The following is a 24,701-nucleotide window of genomic DNA, read 5'->3' as shown; positions in this document are numbered from 1 at the left end:
TTTTGGATAGCAGAAGCAGGGATGTTTTTTTATTTTTATTTAGTTATTTTTCATGTTTATTTATTTATTTATTTATTTTTTATTTTAAAAAAAAATTTTTTTTCAACGTTTATTTATTTTTGGGACAGAGAGAGACAGAGCATGAACGGGGGAGGGGCAGAGAGAGAGGGAGACACAGAATCGGAAACAGGCTCCAGGCTCTGAGCCATCAGCCCAGAGCCCGACGCGGGGCTCAAACTCACGGACCGCGAGATCGTGACCTGGCTGAAGTCGGACGCTTAACCGACTGCGCCACCCAGGCGCCCCCATGTTTATTTATTTTTGAGAGAGAGAGAGAGAGAGAGTGTGTGAGTGGAGGAGGGACAGAGAGAGAGGGAGACACAGGACGCGGGGCTTGAACTCACGGATCAGGAGATCATGACCTGAGCTGACGTTGGACGCTCAACCGACTGAGCCACCCAAGTGTCCCATGTATTTTATACATAACTTAAAAATATTATTTTGTGTCTCAATATTTAATAAAAATAAAACATACACTATAAAAAAATAAACTAGCATTGCTGCTAATTTTTAAAGACAATTAACAGTAGATTCCCTGCTACGGTTAAACCTCAGAAGGATTGGGCTAAATCATAAATCGTTTCTCAAAATTCTTCCCCCCCCCACCCTGGGGCTCTATCACAGGAGCTAAATCTAAAGTAGGGTCGCCTGGGTGGCTTTGTTAGTCTGCCTCTTGATCTCAGTTCAGGTCTTGATCTCTGGGTCATGATTTCAGACTCTGAGTGGGATGTGAAGCCTACTTAAAAAAAAAAAAAAAAAAAAAAATCTAAAAAAGTAAACACCTGTGTCCTTGACCACATATCGATGTTTTCAGTGCTGGCGAGAAACCCCAACTCTGAGGCTTCAAAAATAAAACAATAATGTAATTTTGAGTTGAGACAAACTAATTTACTGGATTTCACTCTAGCGGCCCAACTGCTCTCATTAACTTGTTTTCCTATGCGTGTGGCTCATACTGTCAGAGCATTTTTAGGCGGGGGACCCTGTTCCCCATTTCCTGAGATCCTTTCCATCTTGGAGATAGCTTTCTATGCCTGTGGCTGTGGAGGAGGCTTCTAGAGTTAACTGCCATGGATGATACTGGCTGTTTTCTGTGTCTACTGAGCTTTTACAAATCCTTCCCCTGTAGAAACAATGGGGACCTGGGCCGGAGGGCCTTTCCACATCCTGGAGAAAACAGGACTTGTGACTGTCTTCTCTAGCCCAAGATTTCTCACCTACTTAGAATGGCATTAGGCCTGTGTCTGGCTTCCTCCTCGAAATATGGAATGTTATAATCATTTGAGTGGAAATCTCTAAGGCAGGCTGAGGCTCCCCAGGGAGATTTTGTCTCACCGGTGCTGTGGTTCTTTTGAGCAGAGCCTCTGACCATGGATGTGGAATACACAGAAGTGCAAGTGACCCCATCTGAGCCTTACCAAGGTAAACACCATCCCTGGAGCGATTCCCCATGTTTTGCTTTCTGCTTGGATGTAGACAACAGAGTGAGGTGTGCTATGACCCGGGGACAAGGGTCCCTTCAGTCGGTCAGAAGGGGGGTGGTCAGCAGACAGGCCTGTTAGACGTGCCTATGACAAGAGCACCCCCCGCCTAGGCTTTTGAGGTGTAACATTTCATTAATTATTGTTTACCTACTACTAACCATGAGTAAGTTTTATTGAGCAACTACTAAGCGCTAAGAAATGTGTTTGGTGAGAGACTTTGAGGGCAGCCTTACCCCTGGGCGTTTGGACTTTCCTACAGACGTATGTTCCTTGCCCAAACCTAGCATCGTCCTGAAAAAGTTGCTTGCACACTGAGCTCGTGTAAATGAAATGCACGTTTGAAGGTAGTGAGGGCTTGGCTCTTTCAAGGCACGCTTGGGTAAAGGCTCTTGAAAGTACAGAGTACCCTGCTGTGTAAACAGTGGCACTAGCTTCACACTTCAGGTTTTGTTTTCATGTGTGTGGTTCTCTCAGGGGCGGGCTGGCCTGGAGGCCACTAGTTCTGGTCCTGTGCTGGTTGAGACTGACTCAGAGTGGGCTGGTCCATAGCAAATGCTAGAACAGCAATTTCAGTTGCTTTTGGTCCCACAAAAAACCATGCATGCCTTCCTAGCTCTCCACCCTGGCTTTCCCACAGGCCCCTGCGCTCAAAGGGCTCAAAGGAGCTCTCCAAAGCCTTCCTCCCCTCCTGGGAAGCTCATTAGGGCTATTGTCATGCACCCACCCCCCCCCCTCCCTGCTGAGGCTGAGGCCACTGCTGTGTCTATTCTGCCTGGCAAGCTGAGGGCCAGACCAGGCATTAGCCAGAGCCACATGGCAAGGGCATCCCTTTGTTACCTCTAGCTCCATGATTTGGGAAGTGTTTGGGTTCTTTCTTTCTTCCCTTGCTTAGGTTCTGGGTACCATGTCAGCAGCTATGTGCACAGAATCTTTCGGTAAGGCAGTCCCCAAAGGCCCCTAGGCTGTGCACCGTGCAGTGGGGCACTGATCCTACAGTCTGCAATCAGAATGGCCCCCTAGAGTTGGTACTCCCCGATCTGCACAAACGCTACACAGGGCGTCCCACTTCCAAGTCTGGACTGGACCTGGGAATGGTGGGGGCCATGGCAGGCCTGAAATTCTCTTCTTCCTTATTTCATTGTAAAGTGGTTTGCCTGTTAGCAAGTTAAGGGCGGTGTTGGACCAACCCCTGTGCCAAGTAGCAAAGGTACGCGTGCAGCCTGCGGGGCCTCTGAGGTTCCCTTTGCAATTCTAGTCTCAGTGGAGCAGAAGGCCTTTAGACGCCTCTAAGCAGGAAATTGACAGGGTCCGTGTGGCTGGTGCAGAGGACAGACTGAAAGCAGACAGGGATGGAGACAGAGAGACCCGTGTGTTAACACTGGGCAACAAGGGGTGGGGGCGGAGCCAAAGTGCTGGCAGTGGGTGGGTTCCAGATCTATTTTAGAGACATCACAACACTGGATGAATTTTATGGCAAGGACCAGGGAGACGGAATCACTACAGGTTGTGTGAGTGGACAACTGTGTGGATGGTCATGAGATCTGAGACAGGGAGGAACAGCAGGTTCAGCTGGGTTAAGTATGAGATGCCCAAGAGGAGACAGCACAGGGCTCTGGTGCCCAGAACTGAGTATGGGTTGGCTCTGGCTACAGGGGCTGGAAGGGGGCTCCCCTCCAGCCTTCTCTGGTCCTGCCAATGCCCGATGCACATGCCCGTCTGTCACTTGGGCTCAGTCCTGTGAGTAACGGCTTACTTCCCTTTAAGGGGACTTCAGACTCAGAAGGAAAGAGGAACCATAACAGGAGGGCAGGGCTGCCCCAGGGTTTTGATGATGTGTAGAAAAACTCTGCTGTCCCCATTGACCCTCCAAACTCCACTGGGAGCTCAAGCAGACAGTCCTGAAGCTCCTCACAGAGGGCCAGGCCCTGCCCCTCCGGGGCTGCTAGTCAGCTCAGGGCAAGGTGGCTTCATGAGCGCTCTGCCCAGTGCCTGGGAGGCCTTGGATTTAAAGTAGCTGACGGAGAAAGGAAGCAGGGTTTCTCCCTGGAAAAGCATCCATTTTCCATTCTTTTGGAAATGTTTCCATGTTAGAGTATCTGGTTTTCTTTTTCTTGCTTGAAGGTCGGGGGCGGGGGTGCTTTCGAGGGAAAAGAAGTCCCAGGACGGGGTGAGGAGGGAAGCTTTTCTTGACAAGCTGTGTGCAGGTAGCCAGCCAAGTGGTTACCTTTCCCCAGGCTGCTGTGGGGGCCTCGGGAGAGCTAAAATGAGTGCCTCTTGGGTGGAAATGGAGAGTTTCTAGAAGATTCAAGTTGAGCTTTCAGAACCCAGCCTCGTAGGGAAGTCCTGAAGTGGGTGGGTGAGGAAAGGGCTCTGTGGGTTGAAGGCCAGTGATGAGTAAACTTGATCTGGTCTTGGCCAATCCAGTTCCCTGTCCTCAAAGCTCCCTCTTCTACAGCTGGGGTGGAGGAGGGGCTGGGAACCCAGTCCAGCTCTGACTCTGACTGGGCAGTTGCCCAAGGAGTCACTCGGGGATGGAGGCGGGGTGGGAAGGAACTCGTTAAACCAGTTTGTTGCTTGTTTGCTGTGAGGCTAATTGCTGGGAAAACCCCATGACGTTGAAGACTTCTCTTTCTCTGTTAACAGAGAAAAACAGGAGCCAAAATAAAGCACCATCCGGAAACATCCCTGACAGCAGAGACAAACAGCCTGCTGGCCTGGGTTAGTCATTAGCAGGCAGCTGCATTGCAGGGGAGGTGGTGACGAGCGGCCTGGGGTGGGGGTGGGGGGGCTCCCGCCCATCACCGAAGGGCAGAGCAGGGGGGCAGCGGGAGGAGCCGCTGGGGCAGCTGCAAGTGTAGCTGCTCAGCCAAGGACGGAAACCAACAGGCTGATCTGCAGTTATAAGGACGAAGGGAGTCAAGCGTGACTCTTGAGTCCAGAGGCTGTTAGCGTGTCCCCAAGGTGGCCAGAGAGGTCTACCAGCAACTCTTGTGTTCCGGGGAGCGGTGGAGCTTACAAGGGTGTCCAGGCCCCCACGTTGGCCACCCAGCCCCCTCCCTCGATTCCTAACCTGTGGCCCCCACTCCCATTGTGGGGCGGGGGGTCGGAGGAGGAGCTGGCAGAGACCCCAGAGCACCTATATTGCTTATCACAGCATTGTCTGTCCCATGGCCTGGGGCTTCTGAAAGCTCCAGTGTGGGTGTGATTTGCCTTTCTCTCCCGCTTCAGCTTCAGCTTCCACCCTGTCCAGCACACAATAGGTATTAGGATCATACTGAAGGAGTGACTTCCCTGGGCCTGACATTGAGCAGAATCCCTTGGGAATGTGAGAGATTTCCCCAGGAGATATGGGAAACCCTGGAGCTTCCCTCTACACCCCTAAATCTGGTCCCACGGAGGGAGCCTGGTATAAGCATCTCTGCTGGCCTCTTAGAGAACGGCAGGTGTCCGTCCTCTAAGCTGAGAGCACCTGGTATCTCAGTCACTCTAGTGAGTACCAACTCCTGTTTGGTGCCCTGGGTGGGGGGGGGGGGACCCATATGAAGACTTGTGTGAGGCCCTGGCCACCCAAAATGTCCCAAGTTCACCTGCTGGAGTCTGAAACACCCCCTCAGGCTTCCTCCTGGTGCTCAGGTCCTGGCACGGGAACCACCGCCATTCAGTGTCTAATGAATGACCATGATTTCAGTTCTAAAATCTAAAACCTCAGGGAGCAAGCTGATTATGCCAAAGCCTTCCTGAGGCTCGGGGGACCTGAGATAGAGGCACCCGCAAGCGCACTGACTGGTGCCGTCACTATCTCGCGAAACCTTTACGGGTGCCTCCAGGTAACTGCATTGACTGGGAGGTGCACCAGACCCCTGGAGAAGCTCCGGGCCCATCAGGGGACAGGCAGTCGTGGGGACAAATAATGTCAGTGTGGTTGTGGACAAGTGTCCCCAAACTGCCGTGGGAGCACAGGGGGCCTAGCAACTGCCCTGGGCCCTGAGAAGGGGTGCATGTGTTGGGGTGTATGCAGGTGGGTGAGGGTATGTGTACCCAAGTGTGGAAGCAAAGCCTGTCCTGAGACTTGGAGGATGAGGAGGAATGGGGCAAAGAGAAAGGGCCGGGCCAGCGGTGAAAGGGTATGTTCAGGGTCAGGGGGCATCCCTGGGGCCTAGGGAGTCAAGGGTATCTCGGTGCAGTTAGAGTCCGTGGGCATGCCCCAGCCACCTGCCACCAAGAAAAATCACATGGCGCTGAGCATGGTGGCAGGAAGCATCTTACCCGGTCTGGGGCTTCATTTCCAGATCTGTAGAAAGAGAATGTTGGCCTCATGGCATGAGCCACCTTTCTACAATGAGGCTTCCTTGTCCTTTGTGCAGGTGAGAGGAGGTGGGGGAAGAAGTGGGGTCCCATCCTGTTTCCTGAGGGTTCGTGGATGTGTATGTATGTACATGCTGTGTGTATACACCCTCTATGATTCATACAATGCGTGTAGATACACTACGAGTGTGTGTACAAGTGTGTGTATACACAACCTGTACACCTACTTCAACTTAAACAGATGACCATACGGGTGTTTTGTCCTCCAAACCCTGGGTCTCCCCTGAGTGTGATCCATACCCTGGCTGGTCATCTGTGCGCCAGTCCAAAAGAGTCCAGACCAGAGGATCTCAACCCCGTCTGCCTATTGGAATCCCCTGGGAGCTCTTAAAACCCACCAATGCCAGGGCCACTCCAGAACTAATCAGAATCAGAATGAGGCCCACGTGTTGGCGTGTGAAATCAACTAGCCCCGCTGTCAAGATTTTAAGTGGTTGTCGGTCCCAGCTGATCCTTAACATCACAGATGAGGCCCAGGCTCGAACCCAGGCCTCGGATGATTGGGAAGTCATAGCCCAGCCTCCTGGGAGGGGCGGGGAGAGCAGTTGGACACAGGAACGCACTGGCAGGGAAGGAGGTATGGGACCACTGAGCAGGAGGCTGCAGGCCTATGCTGGGAACCCCTCCACCTGTGAGTGGTCCAGGTGGACCCATAATGGCCTGTTGACTTCATACTTCCAGACAGAGAGTGAGGCTACTTAGACCAGGATCTTGTAAAGCCAGGGAATGGCCTGGGCTTAGTGGCATTAAGGTCTCCAGGGCTTGCTGGAGACAGGCACTCGTGGGGTGGGGTCGTGGGTAAGCAGGGAGCCTCACACATTGTCTTGCTTCGGCAGTGGGCCGACCTGGTGCCCAGAGGCAGCTGTTGACCTGTGCTTGATCACTTTCCAGGTCTGGAAACCAAGGGCACAGAGACGGTGTATAGTGAAATCCGGAAAACTAATCCTGGTGAGTGAGGGCTTCTGACTCCCCGAGCCTGGGGGACGCTTCCTCCTGAATCATCCACGTGGGCCTTGGGAGTGGGCAAGGAGAAGGAGCAAAGGAGGCCCCTTACACCGAAGTTGTTGACTGTCTCTCCCCCACCACTCTTCAAATGTAGCCACGTGTTATATGTGCTATAATTTAGTCAATGAATGCTTATTAAGTGCCTGCTGCAGGCCAGGCAAATAGGACTTTGCATATTCGTACCCAGCTGATGGGATGTGCCCTGGTGCCACTGTGTGCTCACGTGACCCCGAGAGAAGCAGTGTGGCCCTGCCTGTTCTCGGAGGCCAACCAGTGCACCTCACCTGCCCCACTCCCCAACGGGCCCTGGTGCACGGGACCGGGGCGGGGGTGCCCGAAGGTCTTAGTGCTGTGCTTTGAAGACCTTGGGTAGCTTCAGCCTTTCTGAGAACCCCCTTTCCGCCTGGGGGTGGGGTACAGATCTGCCCCCATTTCCTTTGATTCTTCCTTTCTTTGATTCTAGACCCCGATTCAGTTCCCATTTCCATTACTTCCTCATGAGGAGCTCCCCCCAAGGACTGAGCACAGTGCCCAAGCAGACATGGGCCTGGGGAAGCTCCCAGCAATAACATTTGTGTGTGTGTGTGTGTGTGTGTGTGTGTGTGTGTGTGTAATTATTCTATTCCATCCTGGGGAAATGAATGAATACAAAGATTACTTTTAAATTCTGAAAAAATAGGGGTGCCTGGGTGGCTCAGTCGGTTAAGCGACCGACTCTTGATTTCAGCTCAGGTCGGGACCCTAGGGTCGGCTCCGTGCTAACAGCACAGAGCCTGCTTGGGATTCTTGCTCTCCCTCTTCCTCTGCCCCTCCCCTGCTCTCTCTCGCTCTCTCTCTCTCTCTCTCTCTCTGTCTCTCAAATAAACTTTAGGATAAGTAAATTCTGAAAATCAGTCACAATCCAAAGGGCATAAGATTCTGGGGGAAATAGTCACTGTGAGTGTATCTTGCTTTGTATAACAGACCTGTATTTAAGTGGAAACTTTGGGAGAGCCTGGCCATTCCAAGTGCCGTCCCCAGACCAGCAGCCGTGGGTGTCTCCGGACCAGCCCAGCCCCACAGAATCAGAATCTCCAGAATCTGAACTCTAACAGGCTCCCAGATATCGCTGGTGCTGCCAGCGTTTGAGGAGCACTGTCTTACCAGAAAAGCCTACTTTTTATCTTTTTATATTAAATATATATATATATTATATATATATTATATATATATATTAAATAGTATTTTCATGGGTAGAGCAGAAACCCAGCCTCCTTGTGGAACTTGACACTGACTGACTGATTTTCAGAAACCATCCCCTGGGGGAGTTTTTGGCCTCAGTGTCTCATTTTGTATTCTCAAAATATTCAGAGCCAGCAAAATGCAAATTCAGAAATAAATAGGCCTTCTCTGTCCTTCCAGTGTAACAAAAAGCTAGAGTTCTTGTAGGGCTCATGCTTGGTCCTGTTGGGTAATTTTTTTTTCCCCCAAGACATTCTCTTATTTTCTTTTTAATAGGAAATTTATTGTCAAATTGGTTTCCATACAACACCCTGTTGGGTAATTGCGTGAAAATTGTATGAAACCCCTCTGCTCTTCTTATGGTCCCTGAAATTGTTCATTTTGGGTCGCTTTGGTTATGCAAAACCTCACATTTATTGAGCGCTTACTGTGTATGCCAAGTGGTCTGTGTTACAATACCTCTTTCAAGCCTCACATTTAAGTCCCATTTTACAGATGAGGATACTGAGGCATAGAGCAGTGAAAACACCTGACCAAGTTCACACAGGAAGCAAGTCCCCAGACTGGCCCACCTGGACCTGAACTCCAGGCTCCTGATCAGGCTCCTGCAGGGATGCCCCGCCCCAGGACCGGAGGACTGGGGGTCTGTGGTGGCCTGGGCCAGCAGCTGGAGGTCCTGGCGAGGGCCACACCCAGTGTCAGTATGAGATGCCCTGCCCCAAGACTGACAAAAGACAGATTAACAAGGAGAAAAACAGTGATGAGTAAGCCCTCAGTGTGGTTAGAACTGGGGGCTTCTTTAGCACGTTCGTTCGGCACGAACGATACATTTGTGGAGAAGTGACAAAACAAATGGGAAGGTAAATATCTGGGGGAAACGAATGGAATAAGGCTTGTTTAGGCAGGTCCATCTCAGCACCGCCTTTCTGTCATCTTGGAGGCCAGAAGCCTTCCCTGGGAGAGGGACTCATGGCTGTCTTCATTTCCCAGGAACTTCGGCTTCTGGTCAGATAAGGGAAACTCCTGGAAGGCTTCCTTCTGCATCCTCCGGCCCCAAATAATCCTATGCCAGTGTGGCATATTCGGGGGTGGCATTTACACCTGCTTTAGGGCAGCTGTTCAGACGGTTCTCCGTGCCTGAGTCCTCAGTCCCCCACCCTGGGAATCTCGCTGCTCCCTCTGGTCTAGGGCAGGAATGGACCCCAGGGGCTCAGGGTGGTGAAGGGCCCTGTTTTGCTCGCAGACATCTGAGCCCCAGTCCTGGTGCTGCCCCTTAGCAGCTGTGTGACTGTGACCAAGATGCCTGACCCTTCTGAGACTCCAGGTTCTTCAGCTGTTGCATGGAGATGGGATTAAATGAGAAACAGGGGGTGAGGTTAGCTTGGGGGGAGATGGGGCTAATTACCCCAGGCACGAGTCTGTCTACTATTCCTACCATACGGCGAGCATCCAATCCGTGTTGGCCAAAAGATGCAGGAGAAACGTGAGCCCTAGGGTTCAGGGCAGGGACCAGGCACAGCCGTCTCCCTCCCCCCCCCGACTCCCAGCCAGAGCCCCACTTGGGCCATCAGGAGTCAGCTGGGGCTGGGGCTCCTCTGTAACCTGGTCTCTGAACAGGCAGCTGGCTCCTGCCCCAGCGGTTGCGGGTAGAGAGAGCCCTGGGTGTTGTAGCCAAAACCACAGTGCTGCTGTGAAAGTCCGTGTGCTCACCTTGCCTAAGAGGCTCCCGTCCTGGAGGCCAAGGGAGCTGCTGTTTCCCAGCATTTCCTGCTCAGTGGCTGCTCCAAGGCAGGAAGCTGCAGGCTCCTCAGTCCTCTTCCTGTTCTTTCTTTCTGTCCCTCTTACTGCGAGACGCCTGCTCTTTGTTCAGTCCTCAAAACCATCCTAGGGTTGACGGAGGTTTTACTACTGTTCCTGTCCTGCAGATGGGAAAATGGGCCCGGAGGCTAAGTAACTCATCCCAATCCTAAAGCCGGTGATGGCAGAGCAGGGACTCCAATGCTGGGAGCCCGGCTTCACGTTTCCTCCCCGTCCTGCCAAAGGGACTGCCTGCTGCTGCCCTTTCCAGCTTTGTTCGGTTTCACATTACCATCCGCTTAATTAGAGGATTCAGTTCTATTAACAGCCTGGGGGGTGCCTGGGTGGCTCAGTTGGTTGAACGTCCGGTCTTTGACCAGCTCAGGTCAGGATCTCACAGTTCATGAGTTCGAGCCCCGTGTCAGGCTCTGAGCTGACAGCCTGCTTGAGATTCTCCCCCTCTCTCTGCACCTCTCCAATTCACACGATCTCTGACTCTCTCAAAATAAATCCATAAAGTTAAAAAAAAAAAAAAAAGAGTAACAGCCTGGTATGGTCTGGGTGACCCTGGGTGAGTCGTGGAACCTCTCAGAACCTTGGTTGCCTTGTCTGTGAAATGAGGGGCAGGGGCTCAAATGTAGATGGAGCATTCTCCAGGTGTGTTAAAACACAAATGATGTGGTACCACCACCCAGACTTTGTGATTTCAGTAGGTCTGGAGTGGGACTAATTTGTATTTCTTTTAGTATTTTTTTAAAATGTTTATTTATTTTTGAGGGGGAGAGTGAGCAGGGGAGGGACAGAGAGAGAGGGAGACACAGAATCTGAAGCAGGCTCCAGGCTCTGAGCTGTCTGCACAGAGCCCGACGTGGGGCTCGAACTCACAAACCGCGAGATCATGACCCAAGCCAAAGTCAGACACTTAACCGACCGAGCCACCCAGGCGCCCCAATTTGTATTTCTAAAAAATTCTCACATGTTGCTGCTGTTGTTCTGGGGACCACACTTTTAGAAGCATTTTCTAGATGCCCTCACTTCCCTTCTGATTATACCTCTGTTATGTTCTGCTTCTTGCTTGAAGAGGTAGGGTCTTTCTTACTCCTCAGCAATCCTGAAAGGATCCTGGAAGGACTGGCCTCAGGGTTGGCCAGCAGAGAGAATCCTCCAACTCACGTACACATGTGCATGTGTGTGCATGTGTGTGTGTGTGTGTGTGTTGGGGGGAGGAGGGTGACACACAATAAAATAAAGACCTTGGGGGAGGTGGGTCTCTGGACAGGTCGGTGAATGGGCTGAGTACAGAGCTAAGGCTTATCTAACCTTTCCTTCTTAATTTTTTATTCTTCCCATCTTAATTTCTTAGTTCTCCCCACCTTCCAACCAGCAGCACGTCAGGGCTGACTATTTTGGGAAATGGCTCACAGGGCATAGTTCTGGCTCTTAAACCCCCCTTTTCCCCTGAGTGATACAAAGGAAAACTGCTCCTCTAGATAAGGGAAAGGGCATTGGGCAGGCCTGCCTCCAAGGAACAGCCCCAGGGCGGGAATCTGGACAGGACCAGCGTCCTGGAGAGAGCGAGGTGGACTGCTGGCTCATGAGTGTGGGGGCATCTGCAGGCTGTGGGGGGAACCAGGTCTTTGCAATCTTGGCTTTAGGCTCTAAGCTCACAGCTTTGGTTGTGTGTTTTAACTGTGACAAAATACACATAACACCTGCCATTTTAACCACTTTTAAGTGTACGTTTTGGTGGCACTAAATACATTCACGTAGCTGTATAACCATCACCATCCATTTCCAGAACTTTTTCATCTTCCCCAAATGAAACTTTAGACCCAGTAAGCAATAACTCGCTACTCTTTCCAGCCCCTGGCAACAACCATTCTACTTTGTCTATCTGTGAATTTGAGCAAGCTCAGTGCTTCTGTATTGAGTGAGGTGGTTGAATGGATGATCTTAAGTTGCCTTCCGGTGATGACGTTCGGAGAGTCTCAGTGTCCTGGCATTTGGAAGTCATGGTCATTTGTCTATACTTTGGTCCATCCAAAACCATTCCCCTAAATGTTTTGTTCTAAGCAACTTCTAAGAGTCACTTCCTAGGTCCCTTGGAGGCAATTCTAATCCTTTACTCACCCTTGACTCCAAGACCCAATAAGTATTTGCTTCTACTAAGCCTGAGTTTTCCCTCCAAATCCGAATTAAATCATGGAGCTCAGGGGCCAACTCACTGTGCTTCTGGTACGTTTGTTTTGGCTGGAGTCCAGCTGGATGGTTCTTTGCACTGTAACCCTAAGAGGAACACCCTGAGTGGGAGATAGAGACTAGGGTTTGGTCCCAGCACTGCCCTTACCCAGTTATATGACTTGGCTCCCGACCCTTACTTCTCCCCTGGACGTCAGTTTTCTTATTAATTTTCAATAAAATGTCCCTCCCCCATATGGAATTGTCACAGTGAACACCGCAGTGTTCCTCGGGAGTGTGTGTAGGTGGATAAGCACGGCGGTGGGTAGGTGGGTTCAATAAAATTGGTATCTCTTCCAACTGAGTATCCCCTGCTGGGTCATGGCCATGGTTAGACAGGTCTGCTCTTCTGTTGGGAGCCTACTGTTTTGTTGACGGAGAGCTAAGTTAACATCTTATCCCAGCAGTCAACTCAGTCTGGGACAAAGAAACCTCTGATCTTTGAACGTTTCCCTTTCCCAACTGTTAGGTGATTCCTTACAAACCATTAGGGAAAGAAGGAGAGGGGTTCTCAGTACTAGGAAATTTATATCCAGAAGAGGCCCAATTGAGAAAAGCGTAAATAGAAGGGACAGCAAGCCCTGGAATGCCCCCAGAACTGGTTGAGAAAGAGCTTTTGCATTTACATAACCATCAGCTTTCTTAAGGTAAAGGAAAACTTGCCGATAATTTCTGGTAAGTTAGATCTGCAAGGTTAACACTTCAGGCTCTTTGAAGTACTTATTCCCTTTTCAATGACTTGCCTAAGATGAGGATTTGCAAATTCCAGGCAGCAACAGTAGCTCTGGTTATGACTTGCGGTTTGGCTTCACAGAAATGGGAACTAAGCCTGTGTTTATGCCTCTTCTTGAGCAGTAATGTGGGTGGTCCTAAAAAGTGAGCATTTGAAGGAAGTAATCCAGGTTGGTTTGGTACCTTTCTCTCTTTAACACTTAACTGGAACCAATTTCCTCCCACCCCCTGTAACCTTGGACTTCATACAGGATGCTGTTACTCGCCTGAGTTCTCTTGATTTAGATGGTGGTGTCCTTCAGGGCTTGCTCATAGCTTAGACACTCTTGGTTGTGGGGCAACCTGACATCAAAAGCCCCCAGCCCCACCCGCAAGCACGCGCCCCCCAAACCTCTCTTTTTACCTGTCGTCAACTTCCTCCTTCTCTGACTAATCCAGGGAAAGGTTTGATTTTCTTCTCCTCCCCTTGCTTTTCTGGTGACAAGAACGAAAAGAGAGCAATTATAGGCTGTCTATGGCTTTCTCAACAACTTCACTCAGCCTGGCTGAGCCTTGTAGGAACCACAATTTCTGGCTCATCAGGAAAGTTTGTATCTTCACTCTGATTCGGGACTTCACCTTTTATAGTGCTCCGGCTTATTCTAAAAGTACTTTGTAAAATGGCCCGCAGGTCATCCAAAGCAAAACCTACTAATGTATATTTACACTGGATTTTAACAGAAGAGTGAAGTGGTTTACTACAATCAGCAATGCAGTCAAGCTCTTTCACTATGAAAGAACTCAGGTCTAGGAGTCATCGGCCTGGAGCACTGGTTCACAAGGCAGGAGACATCTTTGGTTGTCATAACTGGGGGGTAGGAAAAGGGGTGCTATAGCATCTAATGTGTGGAGGCCAGGAATGCTACTTAACATCTTACAATGTATGGGACAGTCCCCACAAGAAAGAATGATCCAGTCCAGAGGTGCCTGGTGGGCTCAGTTGGGAGAGGATTCAACTCTTTTTTTTTTTTTTTTAATTTTTTAACGTTTATTCCTTTTATGAGAGAGGGTGGGGGAGGGGGAGGGAGAGAGGGAGACACAGAATCTGAAACAGACTCCAGACTCCAAGCTGTCAGCACAGAGCCGGACGCGGGGCTCCAACTCCCAAAGCATGAGATCATGCCCTGAGCCAAAGTCGGACGCTTAACCGATGGAGCCACCCAGGCTCCCTGAGAGAGCATCCAACTCTTGGTCTCAGGGTCACGAGTTGAAGGCCCACGCTGGGTGTAGATATTGCTAAAAAACAGTGTGTAAACTCTAAAAAAAAAAAAAAGAAGAAGAAGAAGAAGAAGAATGATCCAGCCCCAAATGTCAGTGTTAAGAAACCTTGGCTTCTCGTAATTCACCTCCTTGTGAGCCCTCCAACCGTAGAATTGGTTTTCCTCTCTAGATGCCCTGTGCCCACCTCCACAGGTGTCCTGGGCACATCCCACTTGACAATGCCAGGCCCTGGAAGAGATGCCGGGTCCTGCTCCAGACACGAAGTTATGCCTTTTGGGGTTGGACCCAGCCATCTTCCCACCTGAGGATCTGCTCACTTGGCCTTCACATTCTGCTCACTCTTTGGTGTTCCAAATGTTTCTAAAGGGGCAGAAGTCTAATATACTAAGAGTAGCTGTCATCAAGAAAGAACCACAGTGCAGAGGGCCTCTCACAACCCCTGTGGGAGGGAGAAAAGAGCACTTGAGAGCCGGTCCCCACCCATCCTGTGTGGCACTGAGCCAGCCAGCCTGGCGGACACTGCCAGCCCTGCCCCCCCCCCCCCCGGGGGGGGTGCATTTCTTTACTTCAGAATCTAAGAGGGTAAAAAAGTAGTCTGTGAAAAAAAAATAGGTACTACCCACCAGATTCTATTTTTGCAGTGATTGCTCCAAGTTGCAGTGATATGCTACAAGTGGGCATAAACCTAGGTTTTCCTTGAGTGTTACCAGCATATTCGAAATTTTCCGTCTTTTGTATTCATATTACTAAGACTAAGTAATAGTCTAAGACTATTACAGACATACAGACTAAGGCTCTTTCCCTCTTTAGTCTGATTCCAGAGCCCTCGGGGGTTTTGGGGGAGTGGGCAGCACGGGGTCCTTCAGGTCCTCCCGGGTCGGATTTGGGCTGCAGGTGGGAGCCTTGCCCGAGCCTCACTCAATGCGTGGAAGTTTACACAATGGCTCGACTTCGTGTGGTCCGGCTGATTCATCCATTTGGCTGTTTGACGTCTGCCTCTGGCCCAGCCAGGACAGAAGGGGGCCCCTTAGGAACTTCTGGCCCCGTTCCCTCTCCAGGGGACGCACAATAGGGCTGTGATAAGACAGGGTTTGAGGGGGAAGTGGACTTTTGGAAACAGGATATTTTTAAATTAGAGAGAGAAACAGAAGGGTTGTGACTCCCGTTGTGACAGGTGGGCCCCAAGACCGCCCAAGACTCAGAAGGGACTGGGTTTGAGGTTGGGCGGCCTCGCAGAGCCCGAGGCCCCTTGGAGTGCATCCACCTAGTAGCCCTGAGGACTCGGGTCCGGTAGGTTATGGCCCTCCTGCCATTGCCTCTTCCACCTTCAAGACTGGCTGCCACCCCCAACACCCACATACGCTCTGGGCGCCTTTCCCAGACAGCAGGAGGTCCCCATGGTTTCTCTGTCTTCAGGCCTGTGTCCTGCATGGACTGTTTGGGGAATCAGCCCCAGCCGTGTGGGCCACTGCCCGATTAGAAACTGCAATGGGTGGGGGCCTGCTCCTTTCCAAGGGCAAACCACAGCCCTCTCTCGCCTGTTGTAGTGAAAACCGGCTCTAACACTGGCGGGATGGCTCGCCCCCCACACAACACCTCCTGTTCTCCTTGGCCTTTCTTCACCTGGCTCCGATCTTCCTGACATTTGGAAGGACCTGACAGGCCCATGTTCATCCTTGCAGCCTGGCTGGACCAGCAGGTCCTGGCGTGCACCCTAGCAAGAAGACAGGGTGGCCTATGGGGGAAGGGGGAAGAGGTGGCCCTGTCATTCCAGGCAGCGCTTGGGCTGTCTATCCCGAGAGTGGTGGCAGTGTTTATACCTTCTCCGCCCCTGCTCCCACTTGTGGGGATGGAGAAGCTACTACAAAATAAGGAAATAGCCTTATTCCCAAAGAGGATGTGGCAGCACTATTTACATCTTTTTTTAAATTAAGTTTCTTTATTTATTTTGGGAGAGGGAAAACAGGAGCCGGGGAGGGACAGAGAGAGAGAGAGAATCCTAAGCAGGCTCCACGCTGTCAATGCAGAGCCTGACGTGGGGCTCGAACTCAAGAAACCGTGAGAGCATGACTTCAGCCGAAACCGAGAGTCGGACATTTAACTGACCGAGCCACCCAGGCTCCCCTGGCAGCACTATTTAAAACAGCAAAAACTTGGAAAGAACCTAAATTTCTAAAGTAAGGAGCTGGATAAGTAAACAATTGTACACCCATTGAATGATTATTACACAGGCCACTCCCAAGTATGTTTAAGAAGGTACCAGGAAATGTTTATAAGATCACGTTATGTAAAAAGGATAGGCTAGAAAATGGCGTATGTTGTATGTTATGACTCAGAACCAAGAGCCTACGGGAGAGCAGAAAAAGACTGGGGGACAAAAGTGTCAACAGGGTTTAAAGAATGGAACAAGAGATCATGCTTATCGGCTACTTTCTACTCCTCTATAGTTTTCAGTTTTTTTCTTGAAATAACCTGAAGTACTAATTAAAAAAAGAAACAACAAAAAAAACCTGCCGGGACGCCTGGGTGGCTCAGTCCATGAAGCATGCGACTCGGGTTTTTGCAATCATGAGTTCCAGCCCCACATTGGATGTAGAGATTACTTAAAAAATAAAATAAAATCTTTGGGCGCCCAGGTGGCTCAGTCGGTTAAGCATCCTATTTCAGCTCAGGTCATGATTTCACTGCTCATGGGTTCGAGCCTCGCGTCAGGCTCTGTGCTGACAGCTCAGAGCCTGGAGTCTGCTTCAGATTCTGGGTCTCTCTCTCTCTGCTCCCCCCCCCCCCCCCCCCCCCCCACCCCACCAGCTCACGCTCTGTCTCTTCTCGCAAAAATAAACAAACATTAAAAAAAAATTAAAAAATAAAATAAAATCTTAAAAAAAAAAACTGTTTAAAATGTCCAGTGAGCTTCCAGGGATTTTAATATGCTTGTCACATGGAGTATAGAGCCCAGAGGAAGCTGTCTGTGGGCAAAGGAGCCATACAGCTGAGCACCCAGTAAAGCTCTGGTGTCTCCTTCTGCACCGCCCCACCCCCTGCCTTTACCCATGGGGTTCCTGAGATGGTTGGGGGGCGGGGGGAGCCTGATGTACTCTCTGAATCGCTCACCCTCCATGTTATGCTTTGTTTTGCAGATTTCGTGGAAAACAGATATTCTGTAAGTACACATTTCACAAACAATTTTTAAAAATGGTCCATTGAACAGTGAACTATTTCCAGACTCAGCCAGGTTCTGCATTCCCACGAGTCACACTCCTACAGCGGCCTGGTCTGTTTTAGACCAGGAGCCCCGGGCAACAATAGCCTAGATGTTGTATGGAGGGTGTTTGGTCATCGGGCTGGCCAGGTTTTCTGGGCCTGGCGACTTCAAATATTCTCTCCCACTGTTTCCATCCTTGCATCTCAGCCCTCATACGAAGAGAGACCCCCTCAAAGGATCAGGAATCTAGAACATATAGCCCCCCTTGAGCGAAGTGCACGTTTCCTCCTAGTTCAGGTTCAGGCTTTGGAAGTGAGGCAGACATTGTTGTGGGGTGGGGGGAATGCTTGGAGTAAGGGAGGATCTAACAGTGCATTTGAACTTTGAACTCTGAGAGCCTATGCCAGTCACCCTGACACACCAGGTCCTCTGCTGCAGAGGCCACTCAAGGTCCTTGACCCACAGAGGGAATCAGATGAGTTAACACGGATGAGAAAGCAAGGTGATGATAGCTCACCAGAAGCTATGGAAACGCAGAAGAAAGACGGTTCTGGTTAGGGTCTCCTCCCCACGGAAGGGGTCACTGGGATCGGCCGTGAGGAAGGGGTCCAACCACAGCAGCAGGCCCAGGTAGAAAGATCAGCAGGAGTAGAGCCACGAGGGAAGGAACAGTCCAAGCAGCTCAGGGTGATAGGAGAAAGGACATCCAGGAGAAGCACTAGGAAGAGGTCAGTTAGGGCTTACATGCAAAGGACTCAAACACCTCATTATGGGGTTTTCCTTTTTTTTTTTTTTTTTTTAATTAACATTTATTTATTTTTTGAGAGTCAGAGAGAGCACGAGCAGGGGAGGTGCAGGGAGAAGGAGACACAGAATCTCGGAAGCAGGCGCCAGGCTCTGAGCTGTCAGCACAGAGCGTGATGCAGGGCTCAAAGCCACGAACCACCGTGAGATCATGATCTCAGCCAAGGTCGGTCGCTTAACCGACGGAGCCACCCAGGCGCCCCTGAGGTTTTCACTCTGTAGGAAATTGAGGATTTAGGATGCTGCTAGTTGGCAGATGGAAATATATACTTTTTTAATGTGGAGGTCCAAGTTCAAATTATGCTAAGACCTGTCTCCTCCTATCTTCCCACTCCCAACCTTTTGAAGAACTACCCAGTAGTTCAGGGGTTAACTAACTGGGCAGCTGGTATCTTGAGAAATGAGGAGCCGCTGCTTTAAGGTCTGGGAAGAAAGAACCTTCGGCAAGATTGCGGGTAGCCTTTCCAATGGGCCCCCTGGCTTCCTTTGTTTTGCTGGAGTCTGAATTCTTATAAAACAGAGAACTCATTATGCCTTTGACGGCAGGAAACCACTGACATTCTTCTTATGGAGGAAAGCTATCAATTTAAGGAAAAGAGGGATAAAACGAAGGTCTTTTTCTAGCCTAAACCCACCCCGACTCCCGAAACCAGTGACTTGCCTTAGCAGAGCCAGGACTAGAACCTGGGTCCCCAGATTCCTTGGCTAGTCCACAACACAAGACTCCCTCCAAGAAGTGACATCATTGTTCCAGCTATCATGGCCTTGAGGGAGTGGAAAGTGAGATCTTTGCTCCATAGGCAACGTGGGACCCAGAAAAAAAGATGCTCTCCCGCTACAATAAACATAGCTGTGTCCTCCCCAGGCAAGTCTGTTGGACCTGCAGGACTGACTTATTTACTTTGTCTGCAATCCAAACGGTCTCTCTGGACAAAGGCTCTGAGCTCCAGGACAGATAGAACTTTCCTTTTCCCCCAGGAGCTGACCCGTGGATCCAGAAGTCTGCTCCCAGGATGCTCCTGAGAGCTCCCCCACCAGCTGGTCCTGCCCTCCCAAATAATAAAGACTTTTGGCGGGAGCTCAGGGCTTCCCAGCCGTTGGGAGAGAGATTTTGACGCTTTAAGCGAATATAATTTGTTTAGAAAAGAAGGAGGTATAGTTTTCCTAGTAATCAGCTGGTGAGGGTCAGGAGAAAATTAATCGAATTGCCCAGCAGGGAAATGGGAGGGGATTTCCTTCCTGAAATCAAACCTGGCGATCATTCCCAGTAGTTTAATGGCCGTTGCTTCTGAAAACACATTGGAGGAAATATCTTAACAATGAGATAGCCGCTTAGCCAAATACTAATTTAGTATTGTTTGACTTGCTTCAATGGCACATTCTGACTTCATTTTTCCTCTGCCATTTTTGCCTTGTTTATAAATTGTGTTTGTGGCCCAGGCAGACAGATAATGTGAAAGAGAACACCTTGTACTTAAAAGAAAGGGGTGAATCTGGACCTTCGTGGGTCTCGGGATCTTGGAGACAGCCTTGTCTTCTTACGGAAAAAAAGGCGGTTCCCAGTTACAGCTCACCCCCTTCCCTCCTGGGAGCCAGCAGTGGGAACTGGAGTCTGAGCTTCAGCTCTCTGGCCATCTTTTGGGTGATCCTGCCCTCCTCCAACTAAGCTTTCCAATTCGTGAAACAGAGATGGTGAGAACCCCAAACACAGTAATAGCTCCCTACTAGAAGTTTCTTAAAGGTAAAATGAGGAACACATGTACAAAGTATTTTGCAATGGACCACATAAATGCTACTTGATGGTCTGTTTAAAGTTCTTTTCATCACTCTGGCAATATGAGGCACGAATGGGAGACTTACTTCATTTTGGCCCTGAAATGCCTCTTCATAGGATTCACCCAAAGCCAGGCTTTGACTTGGGAATCAGAGACCCATCTTAAAACTTAACCTTTCCATGATTCGCTGTTTACCAGCTGAGTCACGCTGGGCAGATGTCTCAGGGCCTCTGTTTCCTCATCTGGAATTGGAGATAATAACCACCCCCACCCCACCTGGTTGTTGCAAGGATTAAATGAGCACCTATCACAGACTTGGTTTATTGGAAGTGCTCATAAGGGGCACATTCTATTTTTATTTTAAGTTTATCTATTTTTTAAAAAAATTTTTTTAAAATTTATTTATTTTTGAGACAGAGAGAGAGCATGAACAGGGGAGGGTCAGAGAAAGAGGGAGACACAGAATCTGAAACAGGCTCCAGGCTCTGAGCTGTCAGCACAGAGCCCGATGTGGGGCTCGAACCCACGGACCGCGAGATCATGACCTGAGCCAAAGTCAGACGCTTAACCAACTGAGCCACTCAGGCGCCCCAAGTTTATCTATTTTTTGAGAGAGGGAGTGAGTGGGGAGGGGCAGAGAGCGAGGAGAGAGAGAGAGAGAGAATCCCGAGCAGGGATCTCAGTCCTGGACTTGAACCCACAAACTGTAGGATCATGACCTGAGCTGAAACCAAGAGCTTAACTAACTGAAAGACCAAGGCACCCCCCCCCCCCATAAGGGGTACATTCTAGAATCAGGAAGTAGAAAACCCAGGGGTGTTAGAAGTAAAATGGCCTTTGAGAGCATCTATACCATGTTCTGGCCCGAAGTGGGGCGATTTCATGGCTGTTCTTGGGTGGCTGACAGCTGGCCTCTGATTTAGGTACAAGGAAGGACAGGTCTTGGATGTGAGTATGTTAACCATTACTTCAAGGTCCGGTTGACTGTGACCCAGCCCTTCCCATCCGTGGGGCCAGTCCTGCTGCAGCTACCGAGTGCTTGCCTCGCCTGGCGGAGGAGAGCGGAGGCGTTTAGGGAGGGACTTGGTCTGGGGCCTCCAGGAAGCCTGGACACCAGGGTCACCCCTCTGGGCAAAGCGGAAGAAATGAAGGTAGCTGCCAGCGCTGGCGGGTCTCCAGCCCCTTGGGGCCAACACAGCTCTCTTGGCCCGGTTGCCAGGGTCTCTCCTGGCAAAGGCAGAGGCAGAGCCGTGGCCTGCCAGCTGGAGCCCTTGGGACCCGCATCCTGTTCTCAGAGGCTCCTCAGATGCTCAGGGACCAGAACAAAACGGGGACCTCAGCCCCCACCGTCAGAGAGCCAACCAGCCTGGCCATGGGGCTCCCAAGACGCTGGCTGATCCCCACAAGTGTCCCCACTTGTGTGCCCACGAGGTCCACCTGCACTCACAGAGGGTCGGGTCACGGACTCATTTGCTGTCTGCCTCTTGGGGCCCAGGGTGCCTTTGCTCCAGCATTTCCATCTGCCCCGCTCTTGCCCCCATGCTGCAGCCATTCGTCCAAACCTGCCTCACCTTGGAGGCTGGCTCCACGAAGCCTTCTGTGATTCCCTCGTGGTACAGCGAGGGCGTCTCGCCACCTCTGAACTCCTGCCGTTTGTTAGGACCTTTCCCACGTGCTAGCACTGTTTGTCAGTAACGGATAGGATATAAAATTCCTGGCAGGTTCTTGCGTCCTCGGTATAGATAACAGTACTCGGGTCAGATGGGGGTCCATTTACTGGTGGATACGGAGGTGTCAACAATATCACACAAAGCAGTTAGAGAACACTGCAGGATGGCGTGCGGAATCTGGCTTTTGTTTTTGTTTTGTTTTTTACTTTTTTTCTTGGGGAGGGGGCAAAACAGACACAACAGAAGGTACCATTTTAACCATTGTTAAGTGTACCGCTCAGTGACCTTAAGTACATTCACATCGTGTGCAACCATCAGCACCATCCACCCACAGAACTTTGTCATCATTCCAACCCAAAAGTCTACCCATTGCACACTCATTTCCCCCTTCCCCGCAGCTCCTGGAAATCACAGTTCTCCTTTCTAGCTCCATCACTTTGACTACTCTGGGTACTTCGTGTAAGTGGAATCACACAATATTTGTTCCTCCTGCGTCTGGCTTCTTCCGCTTCTTCATCTTTATGGCGATAAGCATCCTCAGTGTTTATCCGTGTGAAAACTCTTTGATTTTGCGATTAAAAAAGAAAATGGGCTGGGCGGGGGGGTGGTGCCTGGGTGGCTCAGTCGACTGAGCATCAACTTCAGCTCAGGTCATGATCTCACAGTTCGTGAGTTCGAGCCCCGCGTCGGGCTCTATGCTGTCAGCTCGGAGCCTGGAGCCTGCTTCCCATTCTGTCTCTCTCTCTCTCTCTCTCTCTCTCTCAAAAATAAATAAAAAACATTAATTAAAAAAATTTTTTTTAAAGAAAACGGGGGTGCCCGGGTGGCTCAGTTGGTTGAGCGACCTACTTCCACTCAGGTCATGATCTCCCAGTTTGTGAGTTCAAGCCCCACGTCAGGCTCTGTGCTGACAGTTTGGAGCCTGGAGCCTGCTTCGGGTTCTGTGTCTCCCTCTCTCTCTGCCCCTAACCCACTCGCAGTCTGTCTCTGTCTCTCTCAAAAATAAATAAACATTAAAAAAAAAAAAGTTGAAAAAAAAAAAAGAAAAGAAAACAGACCTAGAGAAGCCTCAGCTTGTGTTAGAAGCAGAGCTGGAGCAAGAAGCCAGGTCTCTCTTAACTCTACTAGTCTTGCTCTGTAGGTAAGTGTGGCACCCACGGGGCAGAATGCTGGGTGTACAGTGGGTGCTTGACAAAGTTGGCTGATAGCCTGACGTGCAGCACGCGTCTACAGGCAGTGGAGGCCACAGCCCTGGGCGGAGCTGGTGTGGAGAGAAGGGAGAAGTGAATGTGGGCAGGAGCTGACCCCACAGGGTGGAGGTACCAGCGGAAGACGGCGCTGTCAGAGAGCCTTTGTGAAGCGCTTGCTGCAATATTGCTTACCCCTCCTCCAGGCCAGTCTTGAGCCCTGAAGGGTGTGACCATAGCTTGTCTTCTCTTGTCTCTGCAGAGAACGGAAGGCTCCCTTGATGGAACTTAGGGCTGCGAGGACAGATGTTCCTCCTTGGAAGGACACCCATGTTCCAAGAAGAGGAGATCATTCCTGTATTCCAAGAGCTCTGTGCATTTATTTATGAAACTGCCCTGCTCCCACTGAACAGAGCAATTCCTCAGGCCAAGTCACCAGTTCTGAAATCCATCTGCCTACATTTATGGGGGGTATAAAGAGATACGGAGGGGCTGGTTAAGTCCCCCCACAGCGCCCCCCTCTCACCAAGCTGGGGCATCCTCAGGAGTGGGGAGCCGCAGAAGGAGGTTCAGGGTTAAACGGCCATTGGGATATTTTGAAACTTGAATATTTTTGTCTTGCACGGAGATCAAGAACTTGTCCAAGTATCTTCACACACAGAAACCATTTTTTTGTTTTGTAGCCAATCGCTTCTAGCGAATGGCTGGGCTGAGGGGCTATTTCTCTCTCTCTCTCTCTCTCTCTCTCTCTCTCTCTTTGCCTTTGGTCCTTCAAAGGCCTGTGGTTCTGGGTGGTCCTTGTTCCTCGGAAGTGAACAGCACTGACCAGACGGTGCCCCCTGTTCCCTCCACGACCTCGCCTGCCACAAATGTCACAACAAAGCGGCTTGGGAGCGACCCCTTTGAGATGCCAACCTGAAGATCAGGTTCATTCCGGGCAATGCACAGAAGAGAAAATGAAGTCGGACAGAGCACAGATGTTCTTATGCTGTTTTTCTATACCCTTTCTTTCTTTTCCTTTACCATGCTGCAGGCTGCAAGATGGGAAGATGTTTGCCTACAGCAAATATTGTTTTTAATAGAAAAATGAAATGCGTATTTTTCTTACTAATTTTTTTTTAATTTATTCCTTGCTAAAGAAATGGTCCCCTGAGGTCTTACGATATTTCTGAGGGTGTCTTGAGGGGGTGGACGAGTAGCCGCGGCCATTTTGCGGGGGAATTTCACCAGTGAGCACACCTAGCCGAGATCATTTTCCCCCCACGTCCCGTCCACCTCAGTGACACAGCTGCAGGGTATTGCACTAAATAAATTTGATCTTTACTCTTCACAGACCTGTGAAATGTCATCTTCTAAGAGGACACGTACACCTAGAATATCTGTAGTGCTTGAGGACGCCTCGGGCCTTCTGAAGTCACAAAGAACCAAGCAGGTCTTATCAGGTTGTCTCACACAGGCCAAGGGCCTCCGTGGCCTTTATTGAAGGCAGGGCCAGAGGTAGTCTGAACGTCAAACACTGAGTCATTAATATCCATTGGCTGCGATTCAGCGTTTGCTTCCCAGCCAAAGACTGCCAGGCTGTCCCTGGCAGATAGGGTTGCCAGGTTGAGCAAATAACACCAACAAAAAACACCGAAACACCCAGGGTGCTCAGTTAAATTTGAATTTCAGGTAAACAATGAATCTGCTTCGGGTGTAAGTATGTCCTATATAACATTCGGCTTATACTTACACTGTAAAAGTATTCATTTATCTGAGAGTCAAATGTAACTAGGCATCTCATTTTATCTGGTAACCCTACTGGCGAAACACCCCCTCCTATCCCTCTAAGCCATCCTCAGTGGCCTCAGACCAGACCTCGCTGCCCTACAGCCCAGGTCCCCATCAGAACAGCGCCCCAC

The 24,701-nt window shown here is 50.3% G+C and overlaps 1 protein-coding gene and 1 non-coding gene across 6 annotated transcripts in view; one reads left to right on the top strand and one right to left on the bottom strand.

Moving 5' to 3' along the window:
* PECAM1 (platelet and endothelial cell adhesion molecule 1) overlaps positions 1 to 24,132 on the top strand; it is a 61,065-nt gene extending 36,933 nt beyond the window's left edge. For 2 of the 5 annotated variants that reach the window (XM_040452115.1, XM_040452114.1), the window contains 5 exons: positions 1,420 to 1,482; positions 4,188 to 4,262; positions 6,801 to 6,857; positions 17,300 to 17,322; positions 23,063 to 24,132. In XM_040452115.1, coding sequence (XP_040308049.1) covers positions 1,420 to 1,482; positions 4,188 to 4,262; positions 6,801 to 6,857; positions 17,300 to 17,322; positions 23,063 to 23,092 — 248 coding nt within the window. In that variant the 3' untranslated portion in view covers positions 23,093 to 24,132. The remainder of the gene's footprint in view (positions 1 to 1,419; positions 1,483 to 4,187; positions 4,263 to 6,800; positions 6,858 to 17,299; positions 17,323 to 23,062) is intronic. The other 3 variants (XM_040452116.1, XM_040452118.1, XM_040452117.1) reach the window with 3 other exon arrangements.
* Positions 20,446 to 20,530, bottom strand: TRNAQ-UUG (transfer RNA glutamine (anticodon UUG)). The gene has a single exon. It is a non-coding gene; the product is annotated as a tRNA-Gln (tRNA).
* Positions 24,133 to 24,701: the final 569 nt, after the last annotated feature.

The sequence above is a fragment of the Herpailurus yagouaroundi genome, unplaced genomic scaffold (assembly GCF_014898765.1).
Source record: "Herpailurus yagouaroundi ecotype Mexico unplaced genomic scaffold, PumYag 206, whole genome shotgun sequence".
NCBI lineage: Eukaryota > Metazoa > Chordata > Mammalia > Carnivora > Felidae > Herpailurus > Herpailurus yagouaroundi.
This window is presented reverse-complemented; position numbering and strand designations above follow the sequence as displayed.